This window comes from Lytechinus variegatus, chromosome 1 (assembly GCF_018143015.1).
Source record: "Lytechinus variegatus isolate NC3 chromosome 1, Lvar_3.0, whole genome shotgun sequence".
Classification (NCBI taxonomy): domain Eukaryota; kingdom Metazoa; phylum Echinodermata; class Echinoidea; order Temnopleuroida; family Toxopneustidae; genus Lytechinus; species Lytechinus variegatus.
This window is the reverse complement of record NC_054740.1, coordinates 91,295,188-91,310,675: the sequence shown is the minus strand read 5'-3', so window position 1 is coordinate 91,310,675 and position 15,488 is coordinate 91,295,188. Positions and strand designations below refer to the sequence as shown.

General features: G+C 36.7%; 1 protein-coding gene across 1 annotated transcript in view; it reads left to right on the top strand.

Annotated features, from left to right (window-relative positions):
• LOC121405588 (microtubule-associated protein futsch-like) overlaps positions 1-15,488 on the top strand; it is a 45,266-nt gene that overhangs the window by 15,150 nt on the left and 14,628 nt on the right. The window contains exons 4-6 of the mRNA XM_041596521.1: positions 8,062-8,184; positions 8,427-8,687; positions 9,883-12,503. Coding sequence (XP_041452455.1) covers positions 8,062-8,184; positions 8,427-8,687; positions 9,883-12,503 — 3,005 coding nt within the window. The remainder of the gene's footprint in view (positions 1-8,061; positions 8,185-8,426; positions 8,688-9,882; positions 12,504-15,488) is intronic.

Below are 15,488 nucleotides of genomic sequence, written 5' to 3'. Positions count from 1 at the left end.
AATTATCCAAACTTTTGAAGTCAATGACAAACATCAATTTCATTGACACCTTCTAAACCAAAGGAACGGAAATAGTGATCAGTGATTGCCCTCTCTACTTCAGGTAGGTAGGTGTACGTTCTTCATTTCCTATTCTCTGACTAAGACACCATCAAGATGAGTCAGATTGGTCAAGTCCCAGACGTTGAAAGATCCTACCAAGGGTTTTCCAGGATATTCAAAACCAAGATGCGCAAAAACTTGCTATTGTTTATCATAATAAACAGCCTATGATAACATCATCGTTGAAGTAAATGACTATTTCAGCTTCAGTATTTTGTCACAATTTGGTAGTTCTGAGATGACTTCAAAATCAGATTTCTCATTCTTAGTAGTCAGTGCTGAAAATAGATTACAATATATCAAAATCAAATCATGAGTAGAAAATGTTATTGACAAACTGAATAGGTATTGGAAGTAAGAAGGAAAGGATGCTAATATTCTTGCACATCTTTAAGAAATATATAAGCCAAGAGATTTCTTGTGGAAGCCCAGATCCTGCTAATTAGTGTCCTGTCTTCTCACCAAGCTAGGATTTCCCTTCAGCTTCTCCACAAATCTTGAAGGAAATTTAATTTTAGAGTGGCATTAATGACCCCATTTCTACTTCATTACAACTGTCTTTCCTGTTAAAACCAGACTCTACATTACCCCCTTCCCCTCAAAGTGTCGTAACCCATTATGTGGCCCTCATAGTTCGGAACTCAAGCAGCTGGATGCATATGAACAATAGACTTGTCTGGCACACATTTCTTGCTCATTAAAATTAGCCTTAATTAATTGGGTTTATACTTAGAAGCTTTGCTACTCACTGATATCTTTTGTTGAGGTCTACAATGTTTTTAACTATCATTAGTATCTGAGGGAGTTGTACATTTTTTTCGGGGGGGGGGAGGTGTTGTTAAGATTGATGTAGCTGTTTCACTGAATTTACAGAATTGAAAACGTTTTTAGTTTGCCTAATGTTTGTAGAGTCAATTTTTCTTTAATCCAGCCTACACTTATGATGGAATACTATTTATGGTTGTTGACTTTTGTGAACATTATTTAAGGTATTTTGGATCATCCATGACATTTCACTCCCTTGTTTGTATTTTCATGCATTGACAGTAAGATAAGTTATGAAGATATTTGATAAAGACCAAAGTTGAAATCTATAACATGTTGGAAAAATTATAGTGGATGTTGATCATTCTTAAGATTTCTGCAGAAGAACATTTGAATCGAAATGCTTTCAGTGAAATCTTTACCTCGGGGAAGTGAATAAGGGGGAATGGTTATTATTTTCAGTTCTTTGTTAAAATCACCCAAAAGCCATTTAGATAAGATGAAGCAGAATTTTGCAGTGTCATTGGATTTTGATGTCTACCTTAGTAAAGAGCATACACTTAATATGCTATATTTACAATTACTACATTTTAAGCCATTCCCGTTAAGTGGATTAAGAATCAGTAGTATTCTGTGATTTGCAAAATTGTTTTAAACTCTTGAATTTGATATCATTATAAATAATTTTATGATTAAGCTTATATTGATAATGCTTATATTGACATATAGGGTCAGTATTGGTGATATATGATACAAAGAGCTATAGGTATCTATCATGATGTCAGCTCTAGTCATCAGACATGTACTGATAGAAACAGATCAAACTAAGCTGTACTTTAGTCCAGCTTATATCCAGTTAGTAAACTGTCATGATAGCTGGCTTGTTAGATTTATCCTATGGTTCATTCAATTTTGTTGTTGTATATTAAGTTGGAAGACTCTTCACCAGATAAGTGTTCTGTTGGTAGGAATTATTTTTCATATTGTGTAGTTACATTTTCTTTAGCATGTCCCACTGGAAGCTCGTGTTGATTCATTATTATTTGAAAGGCTGATGGCAAGACTATGAAACCACCGCTGAATCAGAGTTTGAGTTACTATTAGAGTTAGAGGGAGAGAGGGGAAGGGATGCATACAACTATCTCTGATCAGTCGTGAAGAGGGGGGCAACGGGTAAGCAAGGGAGCTCTATATAGGTGATATTTCTAGCCCTGTCTTGTTTCTGGAGGATATACATCTCTGAGCGTGCAATGAATGGGAAGCAATAGCGGCATCCTGATGGTCTTTAAGAGCCACTTCAGAAGTTGCCTCATGAGCGAGAAAATAAACCATGTTTTCCCTGTATCCTGTGTCTAATATTTCATGTGTCGTTGGATTGTATTCCATCTGAAAGTCAATGAATCTCAATTTCCTCTAGAAGGCATGCTCAACTCACAGTATTCTTTGGTTCTTGAAGCATCTTCACCCTGGGAGCTTGCTGACATTATTCTGTGATCATGGTAAAAGCATCTTCCAGTGTATACTGACTTTGTCATCAGCATCATGAAGTTTTATTGGTAAACAGAATATGACAGCTCCGGAACAACATTTTGACTTTGCTTGACACAGACACACATGGAATGGATAAGTCAGGGAACAGTATCTTATCAAGAGTGCCTGTGAATCACCATGATGATTTTATCCAGGGCAAGGAGTTGGTCGGGCTTGGATAGTGAAACATCTCAGAACAAGTGTGAAGACAAAAAACACTAAAAAGAATGGGTTAGACCTGGAGATTTCTCTGCAGTTATTGGTTGTGTTTTTCTGCAAGGTGCTCGATGGTTTGGTAAAAGAAACTGTGCTACCAGTCTTCAAGTTCAGGGATGCTCATCTTCTGGTTTTCATATGTGATACCAGAGCAGTGGCAATGTGTCTATAGAAATGGAATAATGGATATTATTTACGTTTGCTGAACTTGAAGGACTTTTTCTCTTCAGTCAAGAGGGTGGAAGAACTTTGAATTTTTCTAAGATGGAGGATATTTTCTTTCCTTGGCTAGATCTGATGGTCTATTTCTCTGTCTGCATCGGACTCTGGTATTTCGTGTCACTGCAGGTAATGTCTAATGTTGAAATGATATTTTGATATGGAATTTATTGTTTCTGTCCTGTCTGTGATACTAAAATAATACAACTATATTTAGATTCATTGAAAGGAATTTAGTTGGTTTTTTTTTCAAGGAAGTATACATGTATTGATTTGTATCTAATTTGTTGCTGGTCTGTTGGCATATTGATGAGACATGGTTAGTTGAACCAAGTTAATCAGTATATTTTGTAATACATTCATCCCCAATTACCAAGTCCATCAGAGAAGGTGTCAAACCATCTGTCCTCTTGATAGTCATTTTGTTTTATTATAAGCCAGGTATATCAAACCATTAAGCTTGTTACTCTTATTGTTTCACTTTATTTGTATTCCACTTTTCTTTGAAATAAAGAAATTATTACAATCAACCCTTTTATTACAAGAATGTTTAGACTAAAGGTGACATGATTCTTGTGGTTTAATTTTTTGCAGTTTTAATGACAATTATTTTCATTTCATTCTTACTTTTCATCTTTAATATCGGGCTGTTTCAAGATATTGTATTCAATTATGAAATGGATAGACTATAAAGGTAGAAAGAATACTTTGCAAATTAAAGTTGAGGAATGTTTTTTTTCAGTTCCATCAGTACTTGTGATATATTTGGGAGCCTTTTGCCCTTGGATTGTAATCCATATATTCATGTTGGTCTGTAGCTTCTGTCACATTGAATCATGATATGATTATATCATAAATAGGGGTTATTTGAGGAATATGCTTAGCTTGAAAATAAGGGAGGAAGCTTGCAATCACAGATGAAATGTAAGAGAGAATTAGCTTAAGTTAAGTCATCAGTTGTCACTCTAATGCAAGATTTGGATCTGAAGTTTAATATCCGTCCTCGTGCTATCCACCAGAATTGCAGGAAAAGTTTTCAGGAAAGGTTCTCCACTTATTACCTGCTCTGATATCTAAATGGATGGATGACCAATTTTTTGTGAATTTCAGCTGATATTTCAGTGTTTGTTTGTTTTAGAAGCCTTTGTGCTATTTCATTGTCATGGTATTAAACATTATCAAATGAATGATATGAAGATATAATGGTTTATATATCTTTCCTTGATGACTTGGGAATAACCTCTACATATTATGAAGGGGCTTACAAAAATAGATTAGTTTTATTACTTTTTGTAGAAACCCTCCTTTTGGCATCTTTGAATCACAGTCATGATGGCTTGATCGTTATCTTGTTCCAAATGGGTCTTAGGAAAAGCACCTCCTCCCAAATAAAAGTCATGATGACCTTCGTTAGGGGGAGGCTGGGCATTAATGTTCTTGCCTCTTTGCCAAAGATGTAATCCCTGTGGAATAAGCAGACATTAGCATGTCAGTAGTGAATAGACAGAAGGGTTCTAAATCCTACGACTGAACTTGGATTTATGCCCTTCTGTGACTTACAGGTGATGCACAAATCCCCAAGTGAGAAAGAGTTTCTGCTATATCTCACCCCTCGGATATGATAAGGTCACATTAATGGTTAATTGTAGACAATGAATTTATTACAGCCAATGTCAGCTTTCATTAACTTCACAATATGCCTATGGGTGGCCTTACTTTATTGGGATTTTACATGTACATATTCTTTTACACCTTGATTTCTCAGTCCGGCAATGTGTGTTATATAGGTTTAATTTAAAAAAATTGTTCTTACACATGTAAAAGTTGTTCTTTATTAATTGGCTGAATTGAAGATGAATGTTTTCTCTCTTTTGAAGCAATGTATCATTAGTGACTTAGGGTAGCTATTATTATATTCAATTTTTAAATGATTAATAACAAAACACAAAATATTTGTATAATTTTCTTAACTTTTACCCCCATAACTATAAATTTGTTACCAACAGCAGCACAGGATAGGGGTGTGGCATTTATTTGAGCTTAGGGCTGATCTAACAAAAGATAGTTCCACTCTTTTAGATGTCCATTGTGGAGCAATTATTGAGGAATCGGCAAATAATAAACATCACTTATTCATACATTGCAATCCAATTACTTTTAGTTTTGTGAATAATTTCTTCTTGTAGGTCTTTTAACAACATTATTTCTTTTAGTTTTTTTTTTATAAATCACCTTTTATTGATAAAAAGGGAAACAAATACGATACACCCAGGTTATCTGTTCTAGACGAACAGTATACAGGGCAATATAAATTGAATATGCATAAACAAAGATAAACATATTTCTTAGCTTTAGTATAGAATATTTAAAATAACAACCTGTTGTTCACATTTTGATTCATCAAAGTCTACAAGCCTTCAATATGGAATACATATTTTTTTTCATCAATTCATTTTAATTGAGCTTTGTCTATATCCATATTCTCACTTTGTCTTGCTTACCATGATATAGGTTATCCCTTCTATTTTTGGTTTTGGGTGGAAGGGGTACCCCTACTTGATTACTAAGCTTAATAGGCATCCTGTCATGTAAGGATAATCACACTCACCTTCTAAGAAAAGAAACCTTCAGAGGTGAACGAAAGTCACAACCATCTCATTAAACTCAAGACTTGCCTGGTCAAGGGCAAATAGTACTGATCACGGGGGAAATCATTGATTACTTTGATAAAAAGCAAATATGTTGAATCTTCATATTGCCAATTAACAAATATTTTCCATTTTAAGTCTCTAAAATTAAAAGCAATACAATCATGAGAGAAAACAAAAACTTTTTGTATCTTGGGAAATTTCAAGAGTTGCCATTGTCACATAATTTTATAAAGGGTCACAATATTGATTCACAATTAAAGTAAGCAGCCTGAAATAATAGCTTTTTGATGTAAACCTGTCTTGAACCATGAACCTCTCAATCATGAGACCCTTTCCCTTTCTCTGAACCATAATGCAGATGTCTGATAGTGAGGATGAACAAACTCTATCAAAGGATTTTCTCAGATATCATCTCTAGAGACCATTATTGGCCTGACATCAACATCAAACTTATTGAAAATAAAGCATTATGACTGGATTATAAATTCAGTTTGTATTTGTTGGTATGACCCATATAAGTGTTCCTCTAAGGAGATGATATTCAAGACAGGTGGTGGCCGAGGGTGTCACTTTCAGAGATTATTTTGGTCATTGTGATAATAATTTGAGTCAGAAAGGACAGAGGGGCATCCCCTAAATATCAAAAGGTACAATTTCATAAAAGTCAAGTCAATCTGACTGGTGTGTGTTAGTCTTTCATATTTTGACTTAAAATCTTTCAGTTTTTATGCAAGTATTATCAAAGGCTGTGTAATAGTATCAGCCACTTCTAAACTATGTGGGCTGTTTCCATTTTATCAAATTTAATTTGTTTTACTAAATTCTATACCTCTTAATATTATAAACTGTCCTCTTTTTAAGAGGGGGGGTGGGGGCTCTTTCTAACCCATCCATTACCCCCCCCCCCCTCTCCCTCTCTCTCTCTCTCGCTTTCTTTCCCTCATGTGTATTTTATTTTCTTCCTACATGATTATTGATCATCACTGAACAATCCCTATGTCACCCTCCCTCCCCATAATGCACATCCTTCCTCCTTGCCCTATATCTATATTTCAGAGCCGACCAGCTACATAATAAACTTTTCCTTAGATTTCCAAGGACCTGCTATAAGTCTTGTGTCATTCTATTTTTGGCGGAAAAATGAATGTTGCGGAAGAGCCCTAGGTTTTTAAAAGCAAGTCTTCAAATATTGAGTGGTAGCTAAATTTGGACAATGCAAGCTGTTGTGTGGATTATAGAAAAGAGATGAAGAGCTTGAGAAATGTAGATCATGGGAAAAAAGGAGCCAGTAAAATTATTTGTATGTTACATATTGGATGGGAAATAATCAAATAGAAATAAATGAAATCATTGTCAAGTCACATACTCCTCATCTTCGATTTCCTTCATGACAAATTTCACTTGTTCGATATGCTGCAAGAGACATTGTGGTTCCATTTTAAAGAAGGTATTTTACTGAGATTCCAAAAATACTTTTTTTTCAAACCTCAAAGGCTCTTCCAATCTAGAGTATATATGACAGGTGCCAGCAGTTAAGATGAAAACAAGCTGATGAACATGGAGAGAAGGATATCCGTTATTAATATTTAGAGACGGTCAATATGAAAGATAAACCTCACAAGGTCACCTGTGTGTATAAACCATAGAGGCAAAGTAGGGGAGAGACCTAACACCAAAAATAGCATTCATTCATTTTATATCTGAAAGCCATGGAAATTAAAATTTTGAATAGAGTTGAAGAAATAGAATAGCTTCATTTTCTTGATGGAAATGATGTAAATATTTATTTTAGAGTATGTTCCCATTGTAAAGGTATATGGGGGCTGGTGGAGAGATAATATGCACAATAGAATTCATTTGTATCATTATATTTTGTGTTACCCATTTACAAAATAGGTTTTTATTGAACACAAATTGACCTATGTTTGGGCCGTTGTTAGAGTTAATTTAATTTGGAAGAATTTGATGAATTTCCTTCTTTTCCTGTCCTGGCAGAATAAATCAAGTTAAGGATGAGACAGGAGGAGTGGAGATTGATAGGGACAGAAAGGAAAGGGGCTGGAAATATTCATATCCTAAATCAATTGAGAAAAGGAATGAAGAGTAAAAATAAAAATGTGATAAAGATACATTCAATGGAAGTTTTTCTTAGTTGATTTTGGTTTTGACAATATTTGATGCACATTGTTCATATTTCAAGCATGAATACTAAAGCATAGGGTGGTTACCTGAAAGCTGTGCAAAGAAAGCCAGAAGTATATGCAAGTATTCCTCTCTGAGTATTGGAGTATTTATACTAGGCTTATTAGACATGTCTCTTACCAAATCTTCGTTGTGCAGAGAAGAAAGTATCTGGTGCTTGTTAGGAGTATCTTATATCCTTGCATAATGATTTTTAAAACAATCATTTGGTTGTGGATGAATGTGTGTAATAGAAGGTGTTTGTTTTGAATATCTACCTGTAAATGTATTTTATCATTTGGGTAATCAGACATTCTCTCTTCTTATTCCCTAATTCATGTGATCATTAATATTCTAACAATTCTCTCTCTTCTCTTGTTTTGATTTTTTCTTGTAGGATTTGCGTGACGAGTGCCTGAAGCTGCATGGTAGAGTACGAGATCTGGAAGTTCAGAATCGGAATCTAAGGTGCCTCTTTGATCAGAATAGATTCAAACAATCCATCCCTTCTCCATCACAGGTAAAATTGTCATTCATCTCCTTTTCCTCCACTTTTTTCTAAATAGCCTTTTTTCCTTCTCCACCTCCCTCTACTGATCTTTTCCCTTTGTCTCCTCCCCATTCTTGTATTGTCATACTATTTTCCATATGATTTTTTGTGAGTTCCTCTCTTTCTTATTCATCACTCTGCTTTCATTGATGTATGATTGAATATACTAGTCTACTCACTTATTTCCCTTATTTCCATTTCTACACCTACAGTCTTCTTCACATCAGCAATATGTTTCCTACGGCAGTACCTCACCAGGTTTGGCAGGTTGTTCAATACCAGTCCTTACACCCTCAGCATCTTCCCATTCTTCACCTTCATCAGCCTCACCTGGTCTCTATGCACCCTTCAACCATCCATTGAGGACCACCAAACATCAACGGTCAGAACCTGGTCCTTCTGGTTCAACCCCAGAGGGTGGCAAGGATCCACCGCTTAGCCCTCGCTTGTTGCAGGGACAGGCTCCTAGGAAGGTAAGGGCCATCATCAAGGGGGTTCTTTGACTTCATTAACCGGTGTTTTAGCACTGTTAACATATGAGGTGTTTCACAAAAAGTATTTTCTGACTTTATACAGGGATAGTTATATGTTGATAGGTAATGAGTTATAAATCTGTTGTAGAGTGGAACCAGGTGTTCTTGTATGGAAGCGTATGGAAATGACAGATATGTTAGACTGTCCATGCCATTAGTTTCTCTCCATTAACTCTTTTGAGGGAATTGGATATTTTTTAGAGTAATGTTTTGTGTAGCTAGAGATGATCAGAATTAGTTTTGTTTTCTTGTTTGGAACCAAAGCTCTGTTGTAAACTGGTTAAGTTATTGTGAAAAAGCCCATGAATATATCATGAAGGGGAAAAATGTATACCTCCAATTCACTAATTGCCAAGTGTGATGAGACAGAATAGTTTGAAAAAATATATTTCTCATAATTAAAATGAAATGTCAAATCTTTTTTTTTACATTATATTACTTTCCACATCTGATGCCTTTCAGATATAAATGTCATTGTATCGAAAATATTTAATTTTAGGAGTTTTTTCCCCCCAAAGTTTTTTTTTTTTAATTACATCAAAAAGAAGAATTAATTGATTCTTAAACATTATGTTTCAAGTTATGCAGTACACTATGAATACGCTGAAACCTGCAATTGACCTGCATTTCTTCAATATCAAATTTCCAAATCAGCCGTATCTAAATCTTAGGAAGGAAAAGTAAATCATGACATGGCAAACTGGCAAAGTCAAGGTTAGGTACGCATCCTTCCTTGAAGTTTGTTTAGCGAATATTGATGTATATCCATTGCATGGAACTGTATCACATCCAAAGAGCTTTCTCAAGGATCAAAATGGAGAATGCCTTTTCAAATGACTCACCGTTCTTGTTTGAAGCAACTTTTGTAATGAAAATATTCTGTTTTAAAGAAAATATGAAAAAAAATAGAAATCATCTGAAGCGGATTAACCTTGGCATGATTAAAACCGTAGTATTTGTCCTCATTTTAGATAGGTAGAGAGTTTTTTTCATGGTTTAGATCACTTTATTTTGGCATTTCCTTTCAAACATTTTGAAATATTAGGTGATATAGATACAGCTAGGGATGCCCACAACCCTTCATGCATTAACATCTTTTGATACATGATTTTATTCTTTTTTTTTGTTTGTACAGCTTGACCACAGTGGTTCCCCAGTGAAGACAACAGACCAGTCCAAAGAAACCAACCCTCAGTGTGACACTTATCAAAGGCTAGTCAGGCAACAATATCAGCAATACCGTCATCACCATTCCCAACAGCAGCTTCAACAACAACGCACACTACCTCAAGAGATCCTTAGACAGCTGTCGGCTCCAGCCAATTATCCAGCATCGTCCTCTCCACATCACGCAATGCAACAGGGTAGGACACCAGCAATCAGGGGCTTGGATCAGATGTACCCCTTCCTCCCATACCAGTGTGAAGTGTCTGGGGTAGAAGGTGCAGGTGAGGGGATGGGTATGGAAGACTACTCTTGGTCCACAAGTCCTTCAGATGCATTTCCGTCGTCCATGGGGCATTCCTCTTTGCCGAATACTCCAGGAAGGATGGGTGTCTATGATGAGGCCTTGAATGGTAACATGCCTCTCAGTGGAAGCCTTGGGGCTAGGATCGCCAAAATGCAAGTGATGGGAGAGGATAGGCTTGAGAGGAACTCACCACCAGAAGTGCAGGATGGGCGCAATGGATACATCCTCGGGGACCAATACACTAAGCCTTATGTTCATGCACCATTCCATTATGCTCAAAGTCTTCTCAAGGAGCTACAAGAGATAAGTGCCAGCGTTAAAAGCTTTGAAAGTCTCACTCTAGAACCTAAAGCCAGTCACCAGCAGAAAAGGAAAGCAAACGATGGCCAACCTGTCCTGCAACGTCAGAAACTTGCCAAAAACTTTTCACCAAGTGCTTCCAATGCAAGCAGCGAGTCTCTCAATAGTGCTACCTCTCCAAAACATATGATGGACAGCACAAGTAGTATGACAAGTACAGAGAGCATGGAAACAACTTTAGAGAGGATTCCACCGACAGTTCTGTCTCATGGTAGTCCTCTAAGACAAGAACATCATCTTCAATGGAGACCTGAGTATGGAGGAAACAAGGTTCCTGATAGAACTTCTCAATTCCCTCCTGATACCCCATCACCTCCTACCACAGACATTGAACCATCAGAAAGGGACTATCAGCACTCTCGCTATTTGCGGAATAGACAACACAGTGGTGGGTCCTGTCCAGAAAGAGAGTCATCATCCAGGGAACATGAATCAGATAGCAAGGGTGATATCAGTCTCTCTTCTGGTAAGGGTAATGTGAACAAGGCCATTGATCGGTATCAGGAGAAGGTTAAGAATGCAATGAGTGGGAGAAGAGACAATCAACAACTTCCTGTCAAGAATCAGATGCCTGCTCTCAGCATGAGAGACAAAGATGCTATTAATGAGGCTCAAAGGAACTTACAAATATCTCAAGATAATGAAATGGCTTGCGGAAAGGTCTCACATCAGCCTGTCAGAGATGATGGAATAAAAGGGTCGTATTCTGTACAAGATTCAAGCTGTTCAAGGTCAGTCTTTGGCAGGGTAAAGGCACAGGTGCAGAGCAGCAGTACTGGATATTCATCTGAGAAGACAAAGTCCGATGAGGATGTTCTCGAAAGTGTAACTACCCAGGTAAAACCTAAGCTGAGTAGGCAACGTGCAGCTGAATCAGTAAATCAGAATATAGAGATGCTGGCAGGAGAGGGCAGCATGCATCTTTGTCAAAATTTAGCAGAGAGTCCACTGGAAAAGAGCCAGGCATCAAGGCAAGCTTTGCCACAGTTGAGAGACAATGACCCTGATGACATGTCTAGTCCAATTTGGAAGCGCAAGTCACAGATGGAAGCATATAGGTTAGATGAAGATGAAAAGAGAGGGGACGGGAGAGATGATGTTGATGAAAGTGAAGATGCAGACTCAAGAGTTGCATCATTTATGACAGCTCCAGATGTAAATGGCAAAGAAGAAAATGGAAAGCTTTTATCGAAATATGGAAATGAGGCAAACAGCAAATTATCTCCAAAGCATTACGCTGGTAAAATGCAGTCTCCTAAGTCTTGTAGAAAGTCAAGTTTACCACTCCCCGCCCCATCTGCTGTTACTGTGGCAATGAGTAAGCCATCTGGAGCAGGTCTGTCGCAGAGTGTGGGATCAATTGCTAAAGCAGATGTCAGTGTGGTAAATGGGATGAAATCAGCTCAGAGTGGAGATGCAGGGCTAGATAGATTGGGTACAAGTAAAGCAGTAATGAGAGATGAAAGCAGCACAACAGCAGGAACAAAGGATGAGACTGCTTCCAAACCATTACTGTCAAAAGTAGAGGCAGGGAATGACCAAGGGAGTAAGAGTGTGGTGAAGGTACAAGGTAATGTAGTAGGAGCAGAGAAGATGAGACAACAAATCCCAGTCAGGACTAGCAGAGAAGCTACAGAATCTCTCCTGCAGAAGACCAAGATGCAGTTCAATCGTGGGGAGGTTGGGAGATGTTCTCTCGGGGCCAAGATGACACAACTATCCAAGAAAGGTGCACCGTCTCCATCAGAACGCCCGTTAGTATCCCACAATGCAACAGGACGTGGCCCTCTAGCCATGGCTGCCTCCGCCAAGGCTGTGGATGTACCTGTATTGGAATCATCGCCACGGTTACCAGGAAGACGGCAGATGACTCCTGAGCATCTACGCAATGAAAGAGATTCTCTTGGAGACATGGTTGAATTCACGTGAGTAGACATAACTCTAATCAGTTTGAAAGTTGAAAGCACTTCATTCAAAAATTCAATATCCGATGTTCTTTTATGTTGATTATAGCATTATATATTATCTTTTTAAATAAAAAAGCTAAGAATGTGTCAGCTGTTCAGTGAAGCTATAATCACACAATCAATCTCTACAAAGCAAATTCTAAATATGAACATATTCGTGCTCATATATTTGAAAAATAATAATTGAAAACAAATGTAATCGAAAAATAAGCAACTTGGTCACATAAAATTGATATTATGTTTTATCAGATGATGCCTTATGCTGAGAACAGTTAAAAAAGATCTGAAACTGCTAACTTGTGCAACACTATTTGTAGCAGACACTGTATTGAACCCATTTCAACTGTACAGCACTTCATTCAACGTGTTAATGGAAAGTAGATTATTTTACTGAGGAAAAGAGGAAAATAAATTAAAAATAATGTATATGGTATTGGTCAGGGTATTGGAAGTCATTGTTGAGCTCTAAAAGATGTTAATATCTCACTCTCCAGTTAGACAGCAGCTTGGGAGTCACTTAAGGTCCCAGCTGTGTTTGCATATATCAGTTTAGAAGTCTCTGTTGTACAATGTATCCGGTCTCTAGTCATCTTCAAGACTGAATTAATCATTGTCTCTTTATCTCTGTATGTCAACTCCATTTCTGTGAGACAACACTGAATACTTCATCTCCCTTCTATTTCACCTTCCATCTATCTCTTTCCATTTCACTTGATATACATTGCTCTTTCTCTCCACATCTATGTCTCTTTCTATATCTTTATACTGTTATTTTGTAATTCTCTCTCTTCTTGCTATAATGTCTTAGTACAGTTGTGCTCAAAAGTTAATGAATCCAACCAGAAAATGCACTTCATCATGGAGCGCAGAGAACCTGACTTAAATATAGAAAACATGACAGATCAGTTTAAATGTGTTGATTTTCTGGTTCGGTTCACTAACATTTGAACACCACTGTATGTCCCTTTCTGTTCATATATCTCTCTGTTTTCTCTCTCCTATATTGTTCTATGCGCAGTTACTATTTTTCTCTCCTGTGTATATTATTCTCTCTCCATCTATACAATCCTATATATCTGTCTTTCCATTTATACAATTTTTTCATTCTTTTTGTTCTCACTTCTCTTCCCTATTTTCTCTCCCCCCCCCCCTCTCTCTCTTTATTTCTCCCCTTTGTCTCTTACATTTCTCCTCTGTGCCTCTCACCATCTCATCTTATCATCCCTCCCATCACCTCATCATCCTTACCATCTTGCTATGAAGGACACATATTCTCATTCCATGCATAGCTATGTATTAAGCTCACCCATGTTGAGAGGTTCCCTACATCACTAGAAGATCGATGCCCTGTTCCTTTTCAAAATTCTTCCGACATCACATGTCCACCAGACAATGGCTTCACTGGTTAGGTTTAAAGGCTACATTCACACTTCTTCATAATCACCTACAATGTAGTTCATCCAACAGTGAAATAAATTGCGGCATTGTCAGAAATTTATTAAGAAAAGCAATAATTTGCCTTTTAACAATACTTTACAGCTTGACAGTTCTTTGTTCTTCGCTTGTACTGTATTTGCTCCCTTTGAAAATTTGCATTTAAGGCAAATATTAAATCTACCCAAAACACACTCAAGCTAAATGTTATCATGTATTTAAACCACTTTCACATAGCTCTTGGAATTCCGATGGGAGTTATTGATGCAATAACATTGCGAGTAAAATAATCAAAAGACATGATTATAATGGAATCCTAATAATGAAAAAAAATTGTAAAAAAAAATCTTGTCTTATTTTAAACAAATATATTCTAAGGCTCTCAATACAGTGAGGTTGATAGTATGTCTTTCTGATATATTGTCATAAAATTGAATTTCGTGGTATTTGAACATTGGAAGGAAATCTTGTCAATATTTCTTTTTGCAATCAGTTGCAGTTCACAAGTTTTTATTAGTCTTTGTTGTTCAATTAAAAAATAATACCAATATTTGGTAATTATTTAAATCATCCTATATTTCATACTTCTTTGAGGAGAAGTTTGCTTACCCAGTCACATTATATTCATTATCATGCAGGCTTTGATCTCCTGAAACATAGGCTGTAGAATAATGAGGGGACTTCATGGATGAGATCTGTTACTGAAAAGTTGATCTCTTGTTTCTTATCTGTCAGTCAGTAAGATAAACATAATAATCTATCTGCATTACTGATGCTCATCTGCGATGGTGTAATTATTTCTAGGTTTTGTGTTTGCATCTCACTATGCATGTCTTTATCCCTCTCCCCCCCCCCTCTCTCTCTGTTCCTCTCTATTTCTCTCTATATCCCTTCCTTCCTATGTCCCTTCTCTTTCTGTCATCACCATCCTCTCTTCTCTGTCCTATCACCTGGTAGCTGACGTTCGTCTGACTCTGGAATCCATAACATACACACACACAAGATCTCCATCTCCAGTAGATAGAAACTTTGTTGGATTTAAACTGTGTATTCATCACAATCTGACTCACAAAGAGAGAACCAAGGATAATGACTGTCTCTTGTGATGTATGATTCTTTACCTTAAATGGATTTTGAGAACATGTCATGTTGTACCTTTCAAGGCTTTGTTTGTTATTCTGAATTCTACATCTCCTGTCAGAGCGCCTATTTGATGTCCAATATCACTTTATTTTCACTTTATTTTCTAAGACTTCAGACAAGCTTTTCTATTGAATAAAAGAACATGGATTCAAACACATGTCAACATAAATTTATTTCAGTGAACTGAAGTTAACATGTGATGCTCCATGGTGATACACATTTCTATGTTTTTTGTGACAGAGATCAAAACAAGTTTGTTTATTTCGCCTTTCATTTATAAGGTTAGCTTTTGTTCTCCTCCAAGGAGAATACCTTATCCTTGTGACATATGTTTCATATGAAAATAATAAATAACTGCTGGTAGTA